The 26,344-nt window shown below is 29.2% G+C and overlaps 2 protein-coding genes across 2 annotated transcripts in view; both read right to left on the bottom strand.

Moving 5' to 3' along the window:
- The window catches only part of LOC107456604 (cell adhesion molecule Dscam1), a 62,911-nt gene extending 48,261 nt beyond the window's left edge, over positions 1 to 14,650 (bottom strand). The window contains exons 1-2 of the mRNA XM_016074513.4: positions 14,368 to 14,650; positions 7,577 to 7,879 (exon numbers count right to left, since the gene is read on the bottom strand). Of these exons, the coding sequence (XP_015929999.2) occupies positions 7,577 to 7,879; positions 14,368 to 14,446 (382 nt within the window). The 5' untranslated portion in view covers positions 14,447 to 14,650. The remainder of the gene's footprint in view (positions 1 to 7,576; positions 7,880 to 14,367) is intronic.
- Positions 14,651 to 23,899: 9,249 nt separating this feature from the next.
- The window catches only part of LOC107456601 (cell adhesion molecule Dscam1), a 33,859-nt gene continuing 31,414 nt past the window's right edge, over positions 23,900 to 26,344 (bottom strand). Inside the window, exon 15 of the mRNA XM_087166498.1 lies at positions 23,900 to 26,098. Coding sequence (XP_087022624.1) covers positions 26,080 to 26,098 — 19 coding nt within the window. The 3' untranslated portion in view covers positions 23,900 to 26,079. The remainder of the gene's footprint in view (positions 26,099 to 26,344) is intronic.

Here is a 26,344-nt window from a genome sequence, read left to right as displayed (position 1 = left end):
ATATATATATATATATATATATATATATATATATATATATATATATATATATATATATATATATATATATATATATATATATATATATATATATATATATATATATATATATATATATATATATATATATATATATATATATATATATATATATATATATATATATATATATATATATATCTTACTAATACAGACGTCTTACTAATACAGATGTTTTTCCCTCGAAAATTGAAAATTTCCGATAGTCGGGTACCTCTTCCATCTCTTTGTTACACAATGTTAAAGATGATGTATAATAATTATGTTGTAGGTGTGTGATTTCCTTTCCTGTATTTGAAGGTTATCTTAATTGCTTTAGAGTTCTTTCACTGCTAATGGACGCACACTATTTCATTTTGCCGGATGAAAACAATGAACATCGATAGACTCTCATTTCTAGAGTTGTTGTCTTTCACGAAACTAGTTTTATGTATTAACGATCCCGAACTAAGTTAAACTTGAGGAACATATCGTCTTACTTAAATTTCGTTTAAATGGAGGATTTTAAGGACATATAGAAACACGAGGGAATTTGTGCTTTAATTGTTATTATCCTATTTATTCATATATATATATATATATATATATATATATATATATATATATATATATATATATTGAAAGATCCATTTTTGTTGCTATAAGAAATCATCTTTCTACTGCTAATAGTTTTCGATTATGAGAAGAAACAATACCTCATTTGTCTGCATAGCAATGTAATAATTATACATCAATTAATATATATACATTATAGATAATTATACATCAATTATAGATTTCGTTTAACGTTTTTTTTTTTTTCTATTTTTCTCTGCCTTTTATTTTCTCTTATTTACGTGATATATTTTTTATTTAATGTGGTCCATTTTGTTCCAATTTTTATTGTTTTTAGTCCTCCTCACACTATTCTATTGATATATTTTGATTTGGCTATTCTGATACAGTATTAGAAAGCACTCCTTTTTGTGTATATAATAATAGCGTGATCTGATGAAGAAATTATATCTCTTCATTTTTCCGATTTTTTCAAATATTTTATTTTTATTCATTTTCTTCTCTTTTCATAAATCTTTAATATTTTCCACGTTTTTTCTATATTTTTAACTTACACATATTTACTTATTTTACTTATTTATTTTATTTTGATGAGTTGGTGATATATTTCTTAAGGGTAAATAGTATTATTTTTCGTCTGTGATTTGTCATGTAGGTGTTTAGTTTGATCGGAAAAAAGAAGAAGATATATCCGCCCCGGAGGAAGCAGCAGAATTTTTTTACTAAATACAATTAACTTTTTTGCGGATGCCAAAGATGTCACGCAAACTTTTCTTGAAAGACAAAAGGGTTCGAAATGGGATTCTACCAAGAAAAGTCACGAACTTGACCTCATCCCAAACAGGAGAAGGGAGGGGACAGTTTAGTGAGGGTGAAATTGAGCGTGAAAGAATGACACTCTCTATTACATCTATAATAATAAAATAAAAAGAATGAAATCTTACTCCTCCAAGGACAAAACCGCTCCCTCTTCTTCTAACAGTTAAAACGAGATCAACAATTGCTGTAATCCTTAAAGAATTTTAGTTACTAGTGTAAGATAGTATAGTTTCATAGAAAATATTTACTCGGGGGTCGATTCAGAAAACGTTTTTATTTGTTAGTTTTAGAAGCAGCTTTAATAACTCTACAATATATAGATTTTTATTTCTTATTTTATTACCGTTATTGAGAAGCCGACCCAATTTTTGGGCTTACGACTACTAATATTCAAGTCTTGTAATTTTGAACCCAGAAGGCAAGAGAACTTATGGATCAAATATTGGGAAACATTTGTGCCTTTTGGGGGGACTTTTTGTTGGAACTAATTCAAATTTGTTTTATATAGAGAGGAAAACCACGAAAACCTCCAATGGTTGGCCGGGTGGCAAAGGGGCTCTAACCCATGATCCGACTACCAATGAAAAATTCAATGAAAATAAATTAAAAAACCTTCAAACTATGCATATTTTTTTTTTTAAATTAAGCGTCTAACCAGTTGCAATCTTCAAATCATAAAAAAAATTTCAAAACCAACTAATTAAGATAATTAAATTAAAAAAATAAAAGCAACAAGTATATACAAACAACAAAAAAAATTTTTAAAAAATTTAACAAATAAAAAAAATTGAAAAGGTATGAATTATTTCGTCATACTATTAAAGTCAGTTATTAAAATATATTTCAATGCATATCAGACGTAACCAGTTTAGAAAGCGGATGTCCCATAGTGTTCAGTAATTCAAAATTCCTTCAGTTAATACTTTATTTAACTCATTATAAATACTGAACAGAGTGGGTGGCGATGGCCAAGCATATCAGAGAAATTTCTTGAGTACCTAAAAACTTCATTTTAACGTAGAAAAATAGATATCGGTTGACATTTTAAGTTTTTTTGGTGATAAACTATTCAAATTATTTGTGTTTGCATGATAATCTATCACTATTTATAGAAAAAAAATGCACACTTTTTACTCGGAAATATATTTTTTCTAAAAAATATAGAATGCAATCTTTTTGCTTTTAATTTTTTTTAAATTCAATTTCTGAAATTTAAGATTTTCAAGGGCCCTCAGAGCGGTTGGGGCCGCCGGGCACTGCCTGGGTGTTCCCGTTCGTAAAGACGATACTCTGCTGAGGATTTTCTATAAGGTAAAAATTTTACTTTACCCTAGCATTCACATAATAATAGTTTCCTAAATACTATTGTGATCTATTAATTCCTGGAAATAAAGTTTTATTTTGTGCAGTCGCCGATATGGATCAGTTGATTCTATGTAAAATCTTAATTATCAGGTCATACTGTACAGCTTTATTGTTTTTACTCGACTAATTTGTACTTGTTTACGTTAGTTTTTTATTTTTATTTTTTTTATTTTTATTTTATAACCGTCGTTGAACAGCCGACCCAATTTCATGGGTTTACGACTACTTACGTTCAACTCCGTAGCCTTGTAATTTGGAACCAATCCAGAAGACAAGGAAACTCCTGGATCAGTACCCCCAGAGGTTTTGATTTGTTGTGGGAACATGAAGGACTTTGAGACTCGACAGATTTAACGTGCATCAGTCACCATTTACTACACGGGGAGTCTTCGGCCGGCGAGGGTCGAACCCACGACCTCTTGGGTATGGGCTCAGCGCCCTGCCGACCAGGCTATCCCGGCCTCTGTTTACGTTAGTGTATCAGTTGGTTAAATCAGGCAATATATAATATGAATTTGCCTATATGATCGTATGTCATAATAATTAGTTCAAATTATGAGACGCACTGAAGTGTTTTAGTACTTGCATGCTTTGCACGCGTTTATAGGCAACACTTGCACGGTTAAACGTGTATGTAATGGGTTTTTATTCAAGAGATTTTTTAACTTTCTATTTGTATATATTTTAAACATATTGCATTACAATGTTAACCCAATGAAACATGAACGTAAACAAGTGTAAACCAGTTTCAGCCACGTAAAAGCAATAATATATATATATATATATATATATATATATGTATAATAAATACAAGAAAACACTAAGAAAGTTAAGAAGAACAATAAGCTTCATTTATTGCGCTTAATAAGGCTTTAACATTATAGAAAAACAATAAGTTTCATTTATTGCAAGTAAACAGCACTCATTAGATAAGTTCAAAATGAAGAATAAAACAAAGAAAAATTATAGACATATGAAAAAAAGGGGGGTGGGAAATAATAATTAAAAAAACAAACATTTTATTTAAAAAAAAAAGAAAAAAAAATGAAATGTTAATTAAAAAACCGGAAAAAAAGCCGGAAAAAAAAGATATAATCTTTTCTTCAGCCCACACGATTATATCCGCAAAACAGAGTGCTTTCTGATATTGTATCAATAAAGCCAAAGCGAAATATATTAATACAATACTTTTTATGATCCATTTTATTTGTAGTTATTTTATAAAAAAAATTTTTGAGTGCTCCTCGCACTATTGTATTCATATATATATATATATATATATATATATATATATATATATATATATATATATATATATATATATATATATATATATATATATATATATATATATATATATATATATATATATATATATATATACCTGATTAACAGAGTATGAATTGTCTGAACCTCTGAAAATGGCAATCAAGAATTCGATTAACTGTAAATTTAATTACATAAATATCGAGTGAGTGGAAAAGAAAAGTAATAAAAGCTTTTCTCCTCTTCAAGTGATTATATGTGTGCTTAAAGAATTCTGAAATGAATCAGCTAGAAGGTGGTTTTTAATTGCAACAAAACACATTAACAACAGAAGGGCGGAAAACTGGTTCTTGGCCTGAATCATTAAAATACCTTTTTCTTGAAAATGCCTCGCTTGTCATCGTCCATTTACGCGTTTCCTAAACCTATTTTCTTTTTTCATTTACATGTAAGGCAATAATCCAAATTTACGCGCTATTTAATTAAGTGATTTTAAATTTTCGTTATGTGTTTCGTTAAATTTTCGTTCGTTCGCGTTTCGAACACGTTTCTCAAAATAGAACAAAATCTAATCTTTTTTTCTAATAAAATTTTAGTAAACTTGTTTTCTCTTTTCACTTACATAAGCCAATTTTTGCTACTATATTACTAGAAATACGAAGGCCCCAGTCATGAACTGCCACGGGACCTCTGGTCATGACTTGAATCAAATTTACACGTTGTGTAATTAAGTGTTTTTAAATTATTTATAGCGTTAGTAAATTACGGTAAATTAGTAAATTTGAGCTTTTATCTTATTTCAATATTTGCTAAATCATAATTCTAATGGGAAAAAAAAGAAATTATTTGTAAACACAAAAATAAATTATTTGTAACATTTAGTGGGCCTCCGGAAATGTGGGGATCCTAGGCCTGGGCCTGTCAGGCCTTATGATAAATCATGCACTGTATATTATCTCTTCTGATATTATCCATAAGATTTAAAATGTACAACTTTCGTTCCTAACAAACCCTGCATTTTTCATCAAGGTCATCCTAAGCAGAAATTAATACCTCGGATAAAATGTTAGCTCTTTTAAAAGCTTAGAATATAAAAACAATGAGGAAAAATATAATAAAAAAACAATAAAACAGTTGCAAAACTGCTTTTATACTTTGGATTCATCAAATATAAAATTATATTTGATGTATTTAAATTGTATTGCAGTAAAATTCATTAAAAAATTATTTAATCCGGAATTTTTTGTATTTGTAATACGTTTTAAAGTTGCACCATAAATATTTCTAATGCATGTTCGATGAATATATATATGTTTTACTTGAATGCGCACAGATGGCGCCACTATGACGTGTACCATTACAATCTTAGCAAAAATTTTTTATAAATTTAATTAAAAAATAAAATAAAATTATTAAAGAAATTTTGACCGATTGCTCAAAATATTAAGCAGCAGTGTGAGAAATATTATTTGAAAATTTATATTATGTTTCGAATTTATATTATGTTATGTTTCACACATTTTAAAATGTGTGAAAGTAATAAGTTTTGTTTTACATTTATTATGTATAAATGATAATAAAAACTTGAACCAACTGCTTAATAAGTAGTTAAAAAATTATTTATAAGATATTTATTGTTTTTAGAAGAAAAAAATTCTTATAAATTGAATTAAAAAATCCCGAAAGTCTTTTAAAAAAGCTTTTAGCTATTTAAATGGCATTCATTTTAAACATTTTATTGTCATAATTAAAATCATTCTAATGACATTTTAATATCTTTAAGCTATTTATAGACACTTTAAAATAGCTTTTAGCTTTCATCCACATTTTCTATTTTACAGCTGACAAAACAATATTTCTTTTCTTCGTTTCATTAAAAATCAAAATGAATAATTCTAAAAATCACAATCAACTTCTTACGTTGGATAGCTTTTATTTTATTTATTTTATTTATTTTATTCATTTTATTTATTTATTTATTTATTTATTACTTTATTTATTTATTTATTTGAAAAAATTTAGCTTTTTATCTCCCTAAAACTTGCTTATAAAAATATTTTAAGGCATTTTCTATGAACAAGAAGAATAAATACTGAAACAATATATGAGAAGAGAATTTATGGCATCGAAGCAGCTGCATTAAATTATACACAATCATTGTTTGATAAGGAAGAAGTGGACATCCTAAATAACTTTCATGCTTATCATTCGAATTTCCTCTCATCTTTGATTTTATTTTATAAATATCGATCAGTGGCGTAGTTTTGGGAAGAGTTTTGGGAACAAAACCCCCTCCGAAATTAAACATTACTTAATTAATGAACTAGTATAGTGTAAGTAGGATATACATATAAAAAAGTTTTCATTATATATATATATATATATATATATATATATATATATATATATATATATATATATATATATATATATATATATATATATATATATATATATTATATATATATCAGGGCTCGAAAAACCGCCCGTCCTCGGGGGTCAAAAATTCCCCTCGGACAACGAATTTCTCGAATCCGACGTCCGCGCAGACGGCCATTTTCCCGTTAATGTTCGTGATACATTTTCAATTTTTGTTATCTTACAAGAGTCTAGCTCCTCACTTCTAAAATGACTCTCTAATCTAGAAATACAGCAACATACTGCGTATGGTGGAATTGATGTTTTCTCTGTCTGGGAGTACTGTAGCGGTTGAAAGGGGCTTTTCAGCAATGAACTTACATAAAAACACATTACGTACTGGTCTTAAACAAGAAGCGTTAAACGCAATTATAAACATCTACCTAAATGCAAAATCCCTTTCAGATATCTGTGCAAAAACCTCTGTAAATCATTGACCTGATTGTGGAACTGTCAAACGTCATATTTGATACATTTAAAAAAACGCAGTACCCGCGGATAAATTGACATTCCAGATAACTTGACTTTTATCATTTAAATTATTTCATATAATAAATACTAGGTTACTATTAGTAACCTAGTATTTCTCTTATTACTGTATAATGTAATCCTAATATTTGTAATCCTGGTAACTACTAATTCATTGTGCAATTTACATAAATATTTGTAGTAAATAGGAGAAAATTATGTTTTTATTTATATAGAAGCTACGGGTTAGTTTCAAATGAGGACGGGTACATTGTTGGACATGCCGTCCTCGGGGATGGGTAAAAAATTTCTGATATATATATATATATATATATATATATATATATATATATATATATATATATATATATATATATATATATATATATATATATATATATATATATATATATATATATATATATATATATATATATATATATACAAGAATAGCGCCTTTCAGGGGGGTAGCTTCTCTTCACTATAAGGCTAACATAAAAGACTGGAAAAAAAAATTCCCTTTGCCCATAGTCACCTCCGCGGGCCCAGATGAATGGCTGGAGGAGTTCTTACTATAGACAAACCATATTCCCGCACTTCGCACAAAGAATACTTCCTCATACAAATACACACAAAGAATACTTACATAACACTTCAAGGCTGGTGGTACCAGTATCTCGACCTGCCCCGTTAGCCGCGGTACAACTGTAGTTGCCCGTATGTTGTTCCTGGACATCTTCGACGACGAGTGAGGAGGAGAAATCATCCAGTTTCCTGATCCCGATCTCTGTGGGACTGGGAGGATTTTCTCGGGCTTCGATGCTCTCTCCATTCTTAGACCAAGTGAAGGTGATGGGGGGTGATCCGTCACTGGTACTGCATGTCACGTGGTATCGTTCACCTTTCCTCAACTGTGCCGACTTTGTCAAGGGGATGAGCTTAGGAGGAACTGAAAAAGAAAAACAATTTTTTTAGTTTTTTTTATTGTTGATTTATTAATGTTGTAGCTGTAGGCCTTTCAGACCATGGGTGCGATTGTTCTTTTTTTTCCAATGGCGCAATCTATGGCCAAGAATTCGACTTCTGTCACACCCATACGTCACACCATTTAATAGGACGTTCCCATTTGTATATCCGCTCATTCATCCATTGGTAGTAGGAACCTGAGGACGATCCATCTCTAATTCAGTACCTCCAAAGGTATAATTTGCCATGGGAACAAGGAGGACTTTAATGACCCGGCAGATTTAACGTGCACTCCAGCCAACCAGGCTATCTCGGCTTTTTGATTTATTAATAATGATAAAAAGTGAGAACTTCTCGACTTTAAGTGGTCATGGTATATAGTACTTTTTCAAAAATAGAATGAAAATGTAATTTTTTCCTTTTTTTAAACCATTGATCAAATGGTTGTTAGAGGTTACATGTCCGAACATGATTCGAATATACTCCGGACAAAGCTAACTTTTAAGCATTACCATGACTTCGACAGCTTTTTTGGTTCATTTTCAAGTGGTTTTAAAAGTTATGCATTTTACTGATAGATTTGAAAAAATTTTTAAAGTTATAAATGGTAATTAATTAATTTAATTCAAATATAATTCAAATATTATAAATTAATTAAAAAAATACTAAATAATACTAAAATTAGAATGTACTAAACTATACTTAATTGAAATATATTTCAAACAATAAAATTTATTAAATATAAGTTTGATTAATATATACTTAACTAGAATATAAAGTTTTTTCTCAATAAATGCCATATATAAATCAATATTCACTTTTTAAACTTCATACAATTCATTGAAAGTGACTTTTTTTTTTAGATAAATGAAGAATAAATTCATATGTAAGACCAAATTTATTCAAAAATATACCGAACTCGAATATAAAGTTTTTACTAAATATATGTTACGAAATATGATATTTACTAAATATAAATCAATATTCACTTCTTAAACTTCATACAGTACATTTTAAGCTGCATTTTTTTTTGTCTTAGATAAATGAAGAATAAATTTATATGTAAGAATAAATTTATTCAAGAATATACCGAACTCGAATATAAAGTTTTTACTAAATAAATGTTACTAAATATTTACTTAAAATATAATAATTAACGCCTCGTTAAGTCACAGCAGATATAAAAATGGCATGTTATTCGCCTAAATTCTTGTGACGTCAGAACTTTCGAACAACAACCTAAATACTTCAGTTGCTATTAAATAATTAAATAGATACTTAATTGGGCATGAAGTTGCTCAATTTTTTAGAGTGTTGATGATTTTAAACTCTTTCGTCCATTAAAAAGAGATTTTTATGTCTTTTTATAAATTCCTAACACTATTTTTCTTCTTATTTCTGAATATTCTTTAAAATTTTAAGCACATACGTAAAATCATATGACGTTCAACTTGAAGTATAAATCAACAATTTAAATTAGTAAAAAATATCCTTTAAAAAATTTTTAAATTTATTACAATTTTAGTGATTTTTTTCTATTGCTTAGGAACATAAAAAAATTCTTACAAGTTTTTTATTTTTCTTATTTATTGCCAACAACAGTTAAGCATCGCTTACAGACATTTACCAACTTAAAAAAGAATTACCATAATTGAAATAGAATTTTATAGATTCTGTTCAAAATTCCAAGTTACGTTTAAAAAATTTCATTTATTTATTTTCGGAAAATTCGATAAACTATTGGAAGTTTTTTATCATTCGAAAATATTTTGAAAAAAATTTTAAATTTATTATATTAGTTAATTTTTTTCATTTTCTAACTAGTAATAAAAAAACTCTTTTGAGTTCGAACTACTTTTTCCTTTAATCATTACCAACAAATATTAAACATTATAGGATGGCTAAAAAAAGAGCCAATTGATAGTTTTGGTTATATAAACAAAATTCCTTCCTTAGTATCAAAATACCATATTTTATATATATTAGGCACTTGTGAAGGTTCTTATTTATGGAACTGCATTTATAATATGTCCCTTTATGTACTTTTTTTTTGTTTGCTTTTGGCTTACATAGTACAAAGTATACTCTTTCCTTTTTGGACATCGTATGAAGGCATTTTTAAGATTTTATTTTTTAACCGTCGTTGAACAGCCGACCCAATTTCGGGTTTACAACTACCAATGCCCAACTCCATAGCCTTGTCATTTTGAACCCTATTCAGAAGACAAGGGAACTCATGGATCAATTATTGATAGAAGTTTTTCTTCGTTGAGAACTTTTTGATGGAACTAACCCGCATTTGCGGAATCGTCTGCCACACTGAGGATATTTTACGTTAGCACTGTGGTCGATGCAAGCCGTATACGGTATCTACCAGTCATTTCTGGCATTTGAGCCTGGCTCACCTTAATTGACAGGCTCTGTCCCCTGAGTAACCACGACTCCTCATTTTGAAGATTGAGGAATATTTATTTACAAGGAGAAGAATATTTATACACTTGAGTAAAAATATGATCTTAATACTTAAGCACACTTGAATGTTAAGAACATATTTCTTATGTCGGGGTTAACTGTACTTTTTTTTTTGTCAACCATTTTTAATAGAACAATAGGTAACCTTACAACCAAGGTTGGCCATGTTATACTAATTCGAAAGTATCAAATAGAATTTTTTTTAAAAATACTCCATTTGAAAAATTAATAACCGTGTCTAAAATTGGAAGTTTTATCAAATAAATAACATTTTAATGCAAAAATCAAAGTATCCTGTTAAAAAATCTTCTCTTTGCAATTTCTAGCGAGTCACAGTTTCTCTTATATCATTTCATGTAAACTAATACATTAAACTGCACAAAGGGTGTCCTGTAAATGTTGTGCCAAACTTTTAAGGGGAAGTATCATGAGGATTAAAAGTTACCAAGGAAACCATGACAGGAAATGTCATCGTATGCCGCAATGGGCGCTTTCCTATTAAGAACTGTCACAACCTTTGAACATCAGGTACTTTTATTTATTTAGATTATCTTAATTTTTTGTTTCTATTAATTATTGTCAAAAACTGCTTTCAAATAGGAACAGTATAAGCTATTTTATTGAAATTTAATGATTTGGTGACTGACTGGAATAGCTCTTCTAATCATTAACTTACGATAAAACAGCATTTCCCAGCCTATTTTAATGAATCTCTCGTCATAACTAATAGTAAGCTGTGGTGGCTCAGGGGATAGAGCGCTCGCCTCCAAATGAGGGGAACCGGGTTCGATTTCCGTCAATGGCTGGTTGTTTCGGATTCCTCCCCCGGCTCGCACCGACCACAATGCTGACGTAAAATATCCTCAGTGATAGATTAATTATGGGTTAGAATCCCCTTACCGTTAGGCTAACCATGAGTGTTTTTCATGGTTTTCCACTCCGTGTTACACTAATGTTGGTTAGCTCCATCAAAAAGTTCTCCACGAAGGGAAATTTCTCGTGATCCAGGAAGTTCCCTTGTCTTCTAGATTGGGTTCAAAATGACAAGAATACGGACATTAGCAGTCTTAAACTCGAAATTGGTTCGACTGTTTAACGACGGCCATTAAATAAATTAGTAACATAAAATTAAAATATTTTAGAAAAATAAAAGCGAAAGCTCAAAGGTTCACGAACAATGTGTCCATAAATAGGAAAACGTCCCTAGCAGCGTAAGTGACCTTTCCGGTCATGGTTTCCTTAGTAATTCTTAATTCCTATGATGTGTCCTACTTCCCCTAATGGCAACATTTAAGGGACACCCTGTAATATTCAAAAATTATTGTATGGATAAAAATTCCAATTCTGAATAATGAACATCTTTTTTATTTCACACTTTAATCAGACTTCTTATTAAACACGTTTTTTGTACATTTTTCATTATTTTGCATTAATTGAGGCCAAAATAAGTGAAAAAATATTATTACATTATTTAACATTTCAATGATTTTTGATTATGAACTACAGCGTGAAACACCGGTGTCTTTTTCGACATGTAATTTAAAATCTTCTAAACACGGCTCTCTTCCAAACAAAAGTTTTTTTTTTAAAAATTTGTACACATTTGCAATTATTTTGTTCTAACAGAGACAGTTATTCACCATTTAAATTTCTTTAATTTACAAAATCAATTATTCATAAACTTTCGAATATGAATGGGGAAAAAATTAAACTATATTTTTTATGTTATATTTTACTATAAATTTAAATCAGATAATCTAATAGACTTTTTTAGCAACTATAAAATTGTATTTAAAAATTAAAAAATACCAAAATATATTTTTGATTGCAATTGGAGGGAAAAAATATATAAAAGGGGCAACCATCTGCTTCAAACGGTTAGAAAAAATTCTTGTCTAGATGAATTTTAGGGTACCCCTACTTGCATAAAAAATTGTATTTTCTAAGACAGGTTTGCCCCTCAAATCTGGTTTTCCCTGTATATATTATACACAATATATTAAGACGAATGTGTGAGCTATTTTACGATCACTAATACTTCTAGTTTTAATTGCTGGATAAATAGAGAGCAGTTCAACATACATAAAATAAAAAATAATAATATAAAACCAAAATTTTTTAAGTCAATTCCTTCTTAGGGTCAACAAAGAAAAACTTAATTTTAGTTTGCTTTTTATTAAATCATTACTATTTTCTCCCATATAAAACTAAAATTAATTCACTAAATTTAATGAATGAATTAATAGTTGGAAAAAACCTGTATTAATATCAAGTGTCATCCACAACAAGTTTAAACAAAAGCATTTGAACTTAAATGGATAAAAAAAAAAAGTATTTTATTAACGATTGAAAATGTGAACAAGATAATAGAGGGAGTGCGAAACTAATAGTATCATTTGAATAATGATACAGTATATGAAATAGTATAGTACAGATGAACTGTCTTTAACTAATCCATAACTTGCAGTTTGAGAGGTCAACATTTCATGAAAAAATCAAATAAGAAGTAAAAATCCCCTGCATTTTCCCTCTTATTTTAGATTATTTTCTAATTCCCTGTATTTTCCAGTTTTCCTTGTTCTTCCTGTGGTGTAGCAACCTGTACAAAAAATAATAATTCATGTTAAAACATGAAAAAGAAGAGAACACTCTTTGTTTACGTCACCGGGAAAATATTTGTTTTCCCGCATGGCTACGCTTCTAGCGGTGAAACAACTTTTACAGAATGCTAAAAAGGAGTTTTCGACGAATGAAGTGGTGAAAAATAAAATGTTTATAAAATCATAACGGTAAGAAAACATTTCCATTATTCATATCGTATTTTCAGGGAACCATGTGAAACAAAAGAATAAATCTAATATTTAAATTTATATTCGAATAAAGGTTCTTTTTTTTTAATCCTCCTTTCTTAGATATCAGGTTTTTAGGAATCGTTTCAAAAATATACATTCAGATCAATAATTTAGCTCAAAATATTTTTATCAAGCCTAAATTGTACAAAAGAGATTTGATAACAAAAGTTAAATTTAGAAAGATTTCTCGGCAAAAATTTATCTTACCTGCTTGATTGTTCAAATTTCAAATTAAAAAATGTTGATTAAAAAATGCATTGTAATTTTAAGCTTATTTATAGTTTAGATGTTATTGTTTTTCATAACAAAAAAATTATGAGACTAAAATAAAATCATGTTTTTTTGTGATGTCCTCTTAAGATGAATTACCCTTAACTTATACTATTTTTTTAGTAAGTATTAAGTTTACCCTAAAATATATCTTTTCAGATTTATTCTTTTATCATTTCTACTTATTGAGGGTTGTCAGAAGTTAGATAAATCTTTTCATCAGTTAATAAACAACGTGATCAAATTCAAATAAAGACATTCCTCAAAAGATTTGAAAAGTAACGAGATTCAAAATTAAAAGCTAAATGCACCAAAATAACACTTTTATTATTTAATTTGTCCCTCTAAAATAAGATAATTACCATTTTTTCTGGCAACACTATGAATAGAATTCCACTTAAACAGCAATAATTATTTTGAAATTGTTTCATAAATACTAATTCTCGCTTGAAAAAATATATGTTTTGATAGGATGTTTTTATCATCATTTTGTCACATTTTTAGGATTTCCTTTTTAAATCTTAGTCATTAAACAACGTAACCAATTGCAAATACAGACTTTCCTTGAAATATTTGAAATGCAACGAGATTTAAAAATAAAAACTAAACATACCAGAATAACACTTTTATTATTTAATTTGCCCCTATAAAGTACAGTTAGTTCATTAGCATTATGTTCTGGCAACATTATTAACAGAATTTCACTTAAACAGCAATCATTATTTTTAAATTGCACATAAATGCCAATTCTCGAAGGGAGGAAAAATATATTTCTATAGGATGTTTTTATCACCTACTTGTCACATTTTAAGAATTTCCTTTTTAAATTTCCCCTTGAAAAGAAACGAGTGACACAACTCATGAAAGCGGTACTCACCTATATTTTGCATGGAAACTGCTGAAATCGTCACTACGATCACTACAATTTTACACAGCATTTCTTCGTTTCGCACCATATTGCAACACGATCATCCGCATATTTATTTAAAAATAAAGGTTGGGAAATTATCCGAATGCAATACCGGCTTCCACGCCATTTTTTTCTTTGTTTTGATCTTTATTATCCCGAAAACACATCCATGTTGTGAGTCACCATGGTCGTTCGATTTTGGGGAGAAACTTTCCTTCTCCCCACAGAACAAAATGGATCGATTCAACCCGCGCAGACGCCGATCCCCCAACCCCCACCCCTCCTCTTTCTCTCGCTCTCTCTCTGTCTAAACTATGATACATGTAACATTTAAATTATGTTTTAATTAGATGCCGAATGAAAAATTGATTGGATTAATAAAATTTGAATAAACCAAAAGCAAAACATTATAAAAAAATGGGGCAGTAAAAAAACATTTGTTACCCCACTTAAGGTGAAATTTTTTTTCACCATAGAAAAAATGCCTGACTATAGTGAAATATCGAATACTGAGAAGGTTTCTAAGTGTTATTTAAAGAGGTTATTTTATCAGAGAGTATATTTTATAAAGGGTATTTATAAAAGGTATTTTAACCGAAATTATTTTAACCAAAATTATTTAAAAAAGGTAATTTAACGATGTTTGCCGGCTGAGCGCCACCAATCCCTGCCCAGCATGCCGGTCCACGCTCGTCTATACCCCTTAGAGTATTTTATAATAACCCTGTATAAGGGTTATTTTATAAAGGATATTTTATTAAAGGATTATTTATTACTATTTTATAAATAATAAAGGGTTCTTAATTAGTTACCGGATGAAAAAATGTTTGCATTTATAGAATTTGAATAAAACAAAAAAAAAATTATTAAAAAACGGGGTAACAAAAAATTTTTTTTACCTTAGAAAAAATACAGTTTAACCCCTCTCGAGTGCAAAATTGGACGCTGAGAAGATTTTTAAGAGTTATTTAAAAGGGATATTTTGTTAAAGGGTATATTTTATAAAGGGTATTTGTAAAGGGCATTTTTAAAAGGTATTTATAAAGGTTTGTTGTAAAGGGTATTTAATAAAAGATATTTAATAATATAGCCTCTAGGGTATATAGTTTGTTCTATAAAGTATGTTTGATAAAAGGTTATTCACTTTTTTTTATAAATATTAAAGGGTCTTAAATTAGTCACGGAATGAAAAATTTTTTGCATTTATAGAATTTGAATAAAACAAAAACAAAAATTTTTTAAGAAAATGGGGTAACAAAATATTTCTCACCCCATTCAAGGTGAAATTTTTTTTTCATTTCAGAAAAAATACTATATAACCCCACTATAGTAAGAAATCGGATGCTGATAAGGTTTTTACGGGTTATTTAACAATAGTGAAGAGCTCAGAAATCTGTAGTTTGCTTATAGTGGACTCAAGTTTCTTTTTTGCTTGTTTTTAAATAAATGTTGAGCTCCATGGGATAAATTCAAAGTATATAATGATGGAAAATGAAGACATTATAAATGAGTCATTTCGCTGAAATTTGTAATCTAAGAGTAACAACCGAGAGTGAATTTTTACAACAATTTACAACAAACATTTACAACAATTGTTACAACAAACACAAAAATTTCTATTTTAAATTAATTTTTTTTTCAAAAATAAGTTCAATAAATATAAAAAAATTCCTAAAATGATAAAAATTGAAAAGATAAACGTTTAAAATATTCGTTACAGGGAAAGAAGGGTTTCGTTATATGCAGAATACTGTTATATTCCCCCCATAGGAATATCTTCACTGTAATGCAACTATGTTAAGGGACTCAACATGGTTGCTCAGTGAACAATTCATAAATCAAATTATGTATTATTGGAATCTACTATAAGATTCTGAAATATATTTTTGGATGCTTGGATTTTGTGTATAAAATATATTTTTGTATATTTTGGATTTGTGTTTTTCAGAGACGTTTCACTATAGCGGACGCCAACTGTATCTACATTTGAAACGGGATACGTACTTATCGCTAGGGATGGTTGATCATGTAAAGCTACGCACAGATGTTGCTGTGGGTTAAAAGTCGTCACGTGACTTCCGACTTACTGCTTCAAATTGATTTTTACGCCTAAACTAGAAAAAGCGCGGAATCCAATATTATTATAATAATAGTGTTTACAATATAACGCATTCTTTCCATTTAAATTTAAACGAAACAAGCAACAAATGTATTCGGAATGCTTCGCAAGCATACTTTGATGCAAAGACAAAAAATAACAAAGGTGCTATTTTTCACAAATATAGCCATATAAAGTATAACACTCCATACATAGTAAACCTTACATTTTATTTACGTTTTGGTATTTATTTCCTTAAATTTGCTTTAGGATCAGGACACCAGATAGAAAGTACGAGAAACTGTTGTTAAAATGAATGAGAAATGTTAAAATGACGCATACATTTGATCTCAAATGACACTAATAAAACTTCCTGGAATATCAAGCCTGTTCACACATCGATTCGTAAGCGGAGGAATACACCGGAAGTTTTCCCGGTTTTAGGAAGCTTGTCATTGTTTCTATCCCCCCCCCTTGTTGGTAATCCCTTTAAATGAATTTTGTTCTCGACTATTTTAATGTTTATATAAGCATGTCATTTTTTTAAGGATCGCTTATCTTAGTTTACAACCCAATAAGCTAATATGTAATAAGTAATTTATAACTATTTATCAATTAATTATTAGTTAAAATATGTAATTAATATTTATTTGACTGATTTTTAACATATTGTTTTTACTATAATGTTGGTGGTGTAATACTTGGGGGTGTAAATTATATAACAATGATAAATGATTGAACAATAACTGGAGTTGGAGATCTAACCTTGAAATGTACTAGAGTTATAAACAACCCGATATTATTAAATGCATAAAAATAAATAGAATGAATGGGATGACCCACGTGATTCGAATAAGTGATGACAATACAATAAAAAAGATGTTGCTTTTTAAATCCACTGGAACAAGAAAGCGGGGAAGGACGTGGTTGAAACAAGCTGATTCGGTGAATTTCTTGCAATCAATGAAAATGATTGAAGATTATAGATAAATCGGAAATCATTATGGAGAAATCTTCAGAGGAAGGCACTGCCTCAGATTGGGCTGTCTGGCCAACTGAAATGATTTTTACAATAAATATATTCTATTGTGTAAAGTATGCATTTTTTTTTCTACAAACAGTGATTGAATATTAGGCGAACACCAATAATTTAAATAGTTTATCACCAAGAAAGCTTAAAAAGGCAACGGAATTTTATTTTTCTATGTTCCAATGAAAATTGTTGGTACTTGTACAATGAAAGATGTCTTAATAACTCTTTAGTTGGACAAAATAATTCATACCTTTTCATTTTTTTTATTTGTTATACCTTTATGTTTATTTGATTCAATCATTTCAATTACCTCTTCCATGGTATTAAAAATTATTTTATTATCTTAGGATTACAATTGGATAGCATTTTTTTTTCAATTATGTCTAGTTTAAAAATGCTTCAATTGAATTTTTGGGGTACTCAAAATGTGCTTAACTATGTTAAAATTATTGCATGTCCTAAAAATGATTTATTTTATGTTTATAACATATTTTTCGTTCGTTTTCTAAACATTATGACATGTTACAGGAGTTTGAAACATGCTCTGCATGCCGTTAAGATAGCCCTGCATGTAATAAATTAAATTAACTCGTTTACAATGAGCCCTGATGATTTGACAAGATCCCGTTTTTTGGTGACTCATAAAATTTTTACTTATTTCAACCTGTTCTTGGAAAAATTCCTTAGTAATGTCGACGATGTTCCTTAACTGATGAATAACAAAAAGACAATTATAACTAACCTCTTTTGTACTCAACAACAATAAATACATTAAACTAAGTATCATGTTTATAATTTATTTGCTTAACCATGACCGTAGGTGGGAATTGATTAAGTAAGTATATATCAACTATCATAATTTTTTTAAGGAGCTCTAGTTTGTAACAAGCAAATAGTGTTGTCTTTTCGTTATAAGCAAGTTCAAAAGTTAAAAACCATCAATCAAAAGCTATTAAGTTCATTGAGTGCAATTTTATACAGAGGCCACTTTTTAAAACATATGGACATTTTTTTTAAATGTTGAACATCTTAAGGCCTGGTTTCTTAGGACAAACGCCTTATCTGAGCGTCGGCGGGACGTCAACGTCCCGCTGACGCCAACAAAATACTGGTTTGTTAGCTCAAGGCCTGATTTCTTAGAACTAGCGCCTTATCAGGGTGTCAGCGGAAAGTTGACGTAGAGCTGACGCCAAAAAAAAAAAACTTTTTTGTTAGCTCAGCGTGAGCAGTTGGTCCAACGCAGACATTATCTCTCATTGCGCATGCGTTAATAACGTAAACAAATATTTATTTTGAATTTGTATTGTTTTTGTTACTGTCGACCAGTGCTTTAGAGAACAAATAATGACTTTGTCCAAGAAGAAACACATTATAGCTGAGTTAAATGAAGAGTGCTATGCTTAATGAAGAAGCTATGTTTAATGTCAGAATCAAAATCTTGGCTGATTTCAATGTGCTGTTGGATGTTGTCCGCCATTGCTTCTGTAGTTAACGTCACGTTGTAATCCAACTGCAGTTGAGTTGGACGGCAATTGTAGTTCAAGATGAGCGTTCGATGACGTATACTATCAAACTCACAAATGGACCAATCAGAGGTTAGCGCTGATTTCCAGCTGACGGCGTCTTGTCCTAAGAAACCAAGCCTTTAAACGATTAATATCAACAGTTCAACTGTTGATATTAATAATGCAAAGCATTATTAATTGCTATCAATTAGGTAAACATTGCCAAACAATTTAAACGGTTAAACTGTTGATATTACCCAAAAAGCATGTAATCTTAAAGGCAACCTTGTTTCAGAATTTTCTTTCTATTGTCACGATAATGTTTGTACTAAAAACCTTTTGACAATAAAACAAAAATATTGCAGTTTAACCCTTTCATTCTAAAAGGATTAAAAATTATTTTTTAAAGCTTTGTCCATTAAAATTTCAAGACAAGACGGATTTTAGCTGACCATACAAGACTTTACGAAAAGAAACCTTGTAATTACCTAGATTTAAGATTATTTTCACCTTGAGACTAGCTTTATAAAAAGAATTTTTCACGCTTGAAAACCCTAAGTTGACCTCTATTTAAGGTTTTTATATAGAAGGTTGGTTTCCAAGGTGCGTTGAATAGAGCAGATGGTCACAACTCTCGTTTTAAGGTTAGAAGGTTTACAGGTAAACCGCGTAACAAACCTTTTTAGGCTTACATTAAAAGATTTTTGCGGAGTGAAAATAAACCTTACTTTGCTTTCTGGGTAATAATGCAAAGCATTTCTCAAAATAGGGTACAAATTACCAAGTTCATTTCGAATAATGAAGACAAAGTTTTAAGAAAAAATGGCGATTGGAAGACTTAATCTTCCATTTACCACGTCTTTCCGATTCCTTTATATTTACCTATATCAAATTGTCAAAAAATAACAAGGGTCGAGGTATCAAAGAGTATAAAATATGCCCCCAGTCTGGCAGCAAAAGAAATCCCCCAGTCTAATGATGTCTATCCTTTCCAGAAGCCAATCCAGATGAAGGATGAGAGAGAGGAAGAGATGCATGACGGGAAATATCGATTTCTTGCTCTCCATTCGATCACCTCGGTTCATTCACACGGAAGGGTCATTTACGTATTTCATTCAATGACTACTTGGCTTATACAGGTGACTAAAATGCGACTATTTGCAACTATTTTTGGCCTGAGACGACTATGACAACTTTTCTTGACTGAACAGGCTAAAAAATGCAATAATTCAGAAAAAGGTGACTATTTGGGAGACTTCCTAGAGGTGTTTTTTAGCATAACTTGGGCTGACGACCTGCGAAAGCTTCTAAACGCAATGAATTTTTTTCTTCGTCTTGAAAAGTAAAATAAGTTATGAATTCCAGATTTGAGCAATCACTTTTCGCAATATATATGAATAGTCCCTGGCAAAATTATTATATATATATATATATATATATATATATATATATATATATATATATATATATACACAAATTAACATGAAAAACATGAATAAAATAAAAATAAAAAACTAAATGGTAGAGAAACAAGAATGGTATAAGCAAATAGTCGTTGTCAAGACACATCTAATTGCCATAAATAATGCGATATTTCTGAATAAAGAATAATTATCCTAAGATAAAAATTATTCTTTATATGTGTCGATATCGCAAAAAACCTTATTTTGAAAAAAATCATGAAATAAAAGAAAAATGTAATAGGAAATCAAACTTACCGGCGTGAATTAAAACGCGGTTTAGGTTTAAAAGTACAATAATAAAACAGTTAACAAAAATCGCGAAGATGTAAAATATTGCTTATAGCTTGAATCGAATATAATAAAATTTAAAAAAAAAAAAACATTTGATCGAAGAAGAAGAAAAAAATGTTTAGGTAAAATATTAGTGCTGCCATCTATGAGAAACAATTAGTAAAAAGGTAATAAAATTGAAATAATAATAAAAATGTTTAACGGATTGAATAAATTAGCAGTCTTAAAAAAACAAAAAATAAATAAATAAAAAAATAAAAAAATATAAATAAATAAATAAATAAATAAAAAAATAAAAATAAAAAAAATTAAAAAAATCATTAATAGGGAAATTAATTTAAAAGTCAGTCTGTCAGGATAGAAAGCCGTTTATAGACCCATCCTTCATTCATAATTTTACAGAATACACATATCCATCTTTCATAGGGTGACTTATTTAAAAATCAGAGCCTGCATACAGGAATAGAAAACCGTTTATAGGTTTTATTCTTCATTCATACAACCTTACATAATTTTAAAGTATACACGTATCACCTGCATTTATCTGCGGTGGTTCTTTACGAACCAGAGCCCATTCCACTTATACAGAAATAAAAAATAATTAAATAAATAAATAAATAAATAAACTGTTTATTATACTGGACAATTAAAATTAAATTAATTTTAAGAGGCTACAAATATTAAAAAGTAACTAAAAAATATTTAACTAATCCAGTATAAAAGGTCATACATCCAAACTATTCCGTCCAGTGGCTTTAGGAATAGTTTATCATAGTTAGTTCCTACCTTGAAAAAATCAGAGCTTATTCTTAAAACAGAAAAATTAAATAAAAATTAAAAATTAATGTACCAAGTTTTTTAAGATTTTTTTAAAATAGAAATTAAGAAATGAACTAGGAATATATATATATATATATATATATATATATATATATATATATATATATATATATATATATATATATATATATATATATATATATATATATATGTAATGAAGCGCATGCCAGTGATGCATGACACTTCGGAGTTCAATAAGGAAGCGTGTCAGAATGTTACGTTATTATTCTTTTTGTGCACTGTACATTTGATTTAAAATTATAGAATTATAGAGTGCGTAGCCAAATGTTTGAACAAAAAATAAGCACTTTTCAAGCACTCTAAAAATATTTTTGAACTCTTTATTTTTTTAAAAAAATTTAAAGGAATATTTTTGTATCGTGATTTGTTACGACAACTACAATCGCCAAGGGGCCAAATAGATTTTAAACTTGAAATTGAAAAAAAAATTAAAAAAAAAAGCGTATAGGTGTTTGCCCGGGGGTGGCTACGTGTTGGTCATTTTCTGCGAATTCTTTTCTAATATCTTGCGGGCCGGTGGCCGTAAGTTGCCAAGACTTGGCGATTATTCTTTCAACAGATAACGATACAGAAATCTCCCCTAATATACCTAGGATAAGCGCTCTAATAAAAAAAATTATAATATATGCAAGGCAAGATGAATTTTCATTGCTGCGCATATCCTAATAATAATATTATTGTGGTTGCATGAATTGTGAAAGCATTGAATTGAATAGTGTGAAAACAACGTCGATTTTGGTATAATTCGCTGCAAAAACTGACATGATAAAAAAAAAATCTCATTTTTAAAAAGGGAACATAAAGGACTTTTAAAAAACACGCAATTTTAAAAAAAAGCACTTTTAAGGGTTTTTTAAAATCGAAAATAAGCACCTTTAAGTACTTTTTAAAAACGCTGCTCACCCTGAATTATATATGTGTGACTATAATTGTTCTTCTCAGTTACGAACTTTCATCAGCTGACAATCGAAAAGTAAAAAAAACAATATTTTAAGAATATTTAAGTTTAATAATGAGGTAAGTAAAAATATCCTTAAGCAGCCACGCATGTGGTAAGCAATAAAATGAAAGTGAGGTAATTAATGTTTTTTTTTTTTTCACACACCTCTTCTACAACAAAGTAGAGCGTGCACTACATTCAAAATCTTTTTCTTCCTCAATCCGTATAGGATGGCTGCTCATATTGTACAGGTTTTTACTTTTTTTTAATGGTTTCAAAAAATGTTAATGAATTTGATATGTAATTCTGGAATGCCACTAATCTGTAAAAAGAAACTGGGAAAATCTTTAAGCGCCTCTCTTACCAATTATTTTGATGGAAAAAAAATGCAAAAAATCAACATATTTTTTAATTTTATTAATAAATACAAGTCACTAAAACAAAACATGATGCACAAGTTTTGAGTTAAAATTAGAGTTTTTTTATGCGTAAGAAACCTTAGTTTAATCGGGAAGAGGTTAGCCAGTATTTTGTGCAAAGTTTATCATTTTCCCAAAGTTTAGTTATACCATTTTATTTTAGTGACACCATAAATTGAGAAGTATTACTCAGATATATACTTCCATGGTGCAACTGACTGGACCAAAATTTGGAAAAAAGACACAAACTTTGACTGTGACTGTAAACTGAATGATATTTGTTTACGACGTCATCATTTCTTTACAACTCGATGTTTCAGGACGACTAAAGTATGCTGTTTCAAGTATCAACTTATTTAGATTAATAAATGTTTTATTTGCATTCATTAAAGTTCATTTCTTTTATGTTGCCTTTATAAATTTGGCTGGTGGTATAAAATAGTTAGTTGTATGCCATAAAATTACCTACTTACGGTGAATAGTTTAACCCTTGGCCTGCATTTGAATGCAATAAAAATACCTAATAATGGTGTAACCTTCCTCTGCTTTTATAAAACAAAAAAAAAAGAATGAAAATAGGTGTTTTGCATTTTTCAAAATGCCTACTTTTGGTGCCACTTTCTACTCATATTTGGAGCTAGTGAAAATACCAAGATATGGTAAACTGTAGCTCCATTTTATGTGGCCAGTAAATAATAAAAATTTTTTGCTGTAACGTGGCTTGGAATTTTTAACAATGTATTTCAGTGCCCCCTAGTGGCACACACTCCACAGATTCGTCCTCTCTGTTCACTTCTGCAATAAAAATTAAAACACAATAAGAGGATGTTTTAATGCTATCACAGGAAATATTTTTCAAAATAATAACAATTCAAAATAATAACGCACATTAAATTTTAAAGCTTTTATTAATATACAACAAGGCTACAATGTACATAGTTTAGTCTCTTTTTTTTCTACAAATATAACTGAATTTTTTCTATATAACTTTTCTAAATATGTATAATATTGAATCAACGAATTAAAAATTGTGTATTTTTTTATAAAAATTTTATATACATTTTATTTCAACTTTGGCAACAGTTATTCATATAATCAACACATTTACACTGGGTACCCACATTTGGCGATTATTAATTCTCAAATAAATTACAATACAATCATGAACTGCGACTGATCTTCCTTCAGAGAAAACATACATTTATAATCTTAAAGTCTCCGACCATATTATTAGGTAACTAAGATTTTACATAGAATCCTGATAACTAAGATTTTACATAGAATCTTAGAAGACTTCTAATAATTTGGCCAGAGACTGCATATACTTTGTATCAATGTAGTAAGAGGTATTTTTAGACAATTTGCTCATAAAAAAATATTAAACGTAATTGAAATTATGATCAAAAGTCACTTTTTTTCTTTCTGCAGCTTGTCATCGTTGCACAAAAAAAGAATGCTTCATGCATCAGCGGTTCCCAATTTTTTCTTTATTCGGCTGTGTATAATCCTAAGTAATCACTCTTCTTTTAGAACAACCCCGATTTCATGAATAGAGTCCATTGTAGATAGATACTAAAGATACTATTTTTCAAATATTGGATTTGAAGAAAAAAAAATTTTTTTTTATCGTTTTATCAATACTAGTCTTTTAAAATTTGATTTTACGTTAAAGAAAGGAATTCGCAGGTCTGAATCTAATCTAGTTCTGAATGACAGGGCATGTGCTACATTTTAAATTTGAAATTCAGGACTTTTCATTTCTTTCCACAACTCATTCCAAGAATTTTTCATGACTTCACGAAATTACCATTTTCTCCCGACAAAAACACAACAATAAATTTAAAAAGCATTATAATAACATTCATTGAAATGATAGGTATAATCAAAACTTTTATACTCTGTACCTTCATATATTTATAGATTTTAAACTTAAAAAACAGAGTGGAAGAAAGAGTGGAAGCCATAAAATAGCTGGGAAAAAATACAAAAGCAAATAATTTGTTTTTCTTTTTTTCTGCAGATACTTTTCTTGTTCATCGGAAAGAAAAGAAATACTCCTGATTTTTCTGTTCTCATTTCGGAATAAAAAAATTCGTCAATGACTGGCTTGCTTCAGCTAGAATTTTAAATTGATAAAATAATAACAAAAATTCTGCAATCAGAAGTTTAAAAGATAATTCCCTCCAGAAATGACTGATAATTCCCTCTTTTTTTTCTGCAGAATTATATTCTAAAGATACTTTACTTGCGCATCGGAAAGGAAAGAAACACTCTTGACTTTTCTGTTCTTATTTCGGAATAATAAAAAAAATTCACCCATGACTGGCTTGCTTCAGCTAAAATTTCAAAATAGAAAGTAAAAAAATAATAACAAAAATTCTGAAATCACAGAATTTGAAAAGATAATTCGCTCTAGCAATGATGTTCTTTCTTTCATTTTATGAAAGAACAACATATTTTTTAAAGAACAGAATAAAAACATTTTATATTTTAATCAAATATGACCATGAGTGGGGATTTTGTAACAAATTCAGATTTTCGGAACACCATGGAATTGGGGGGCTGATATCAATTTCAAAAATTAGATTTTTCGGCGACTTAAATCCATGACTTTCCTTTTTTTTTTAAAAAATAGTTAAAATCACAACATTTCGTGACACATTTTGTTCAATACCAAAATGTATGACTTTCCAGGTGGGCATATACCCTGTACATGGCACAGTTACAAAAAAACATAGCTGGTTAAACTCTCAGAACCCCCGTGTCTTTTTGGCAACCGCTGTAATAATAAAAGAGTTACATTGGAAAAGCATATCTCTTCCCATGACGTTACAACCCTACTCGAAATCAAAGAAATGTGTTTCATTGCAAGATAACAATTTAATGAAAAATAGAAAAAGCCATTCAAGTGGATAGATTTGTTTTTTTAAAAAATATATTTAATTATCACACTTCTTTTCCATCTAAGGATCTGTGATAAAAATAAAAACATCCATAGTATGTGAATGTTATAGACATTTATATACATATTCTCTGCAGATGGATACATATTTACAATCTCTCTCTTCCTCAAACAGTTGGCTTTGGGCTAGAAGAGAAAAAAATACTATTAAGAAGAAAACAAAAAGAATGATACACTATCTGTCCAAAAGTTATCCGGGTTGTGGTGGTGGAAGCATAATGGTGTGGGGGGGTCTGTGTATGTGGACAATGCTGCACTCTCCATTTCTCTTCCATTTACACAGGGACTACAGAAGTGGTTTGACGAAATGGGTGCTCTGCCTTCCCCCGATTCCGAAAAAAAATTTGCCATAATCGCCTCAAGCCTAAAGTA

The sequence above is a fragment of the Parasteatoda tepidariorum genome, chromosome 6, assembly GCF_982258835.1.
Source record: "Parasteatoda tepidariorum strain Cologne lab strain chromosome 6, Ptep-v5.0, whole genome shotgun sequence".
Lineage (NCBI taxonomy): Eukaryota > Metazoa > Arthropoda > Arachnida > Araneae > Theridiidae > Parasteatoda > Parasteatoda tepidariorum.
Note: the sequence above shows the minus strand (reverse complement) of the source record. Positions and strands in the feature narration are given on the sequence as shown.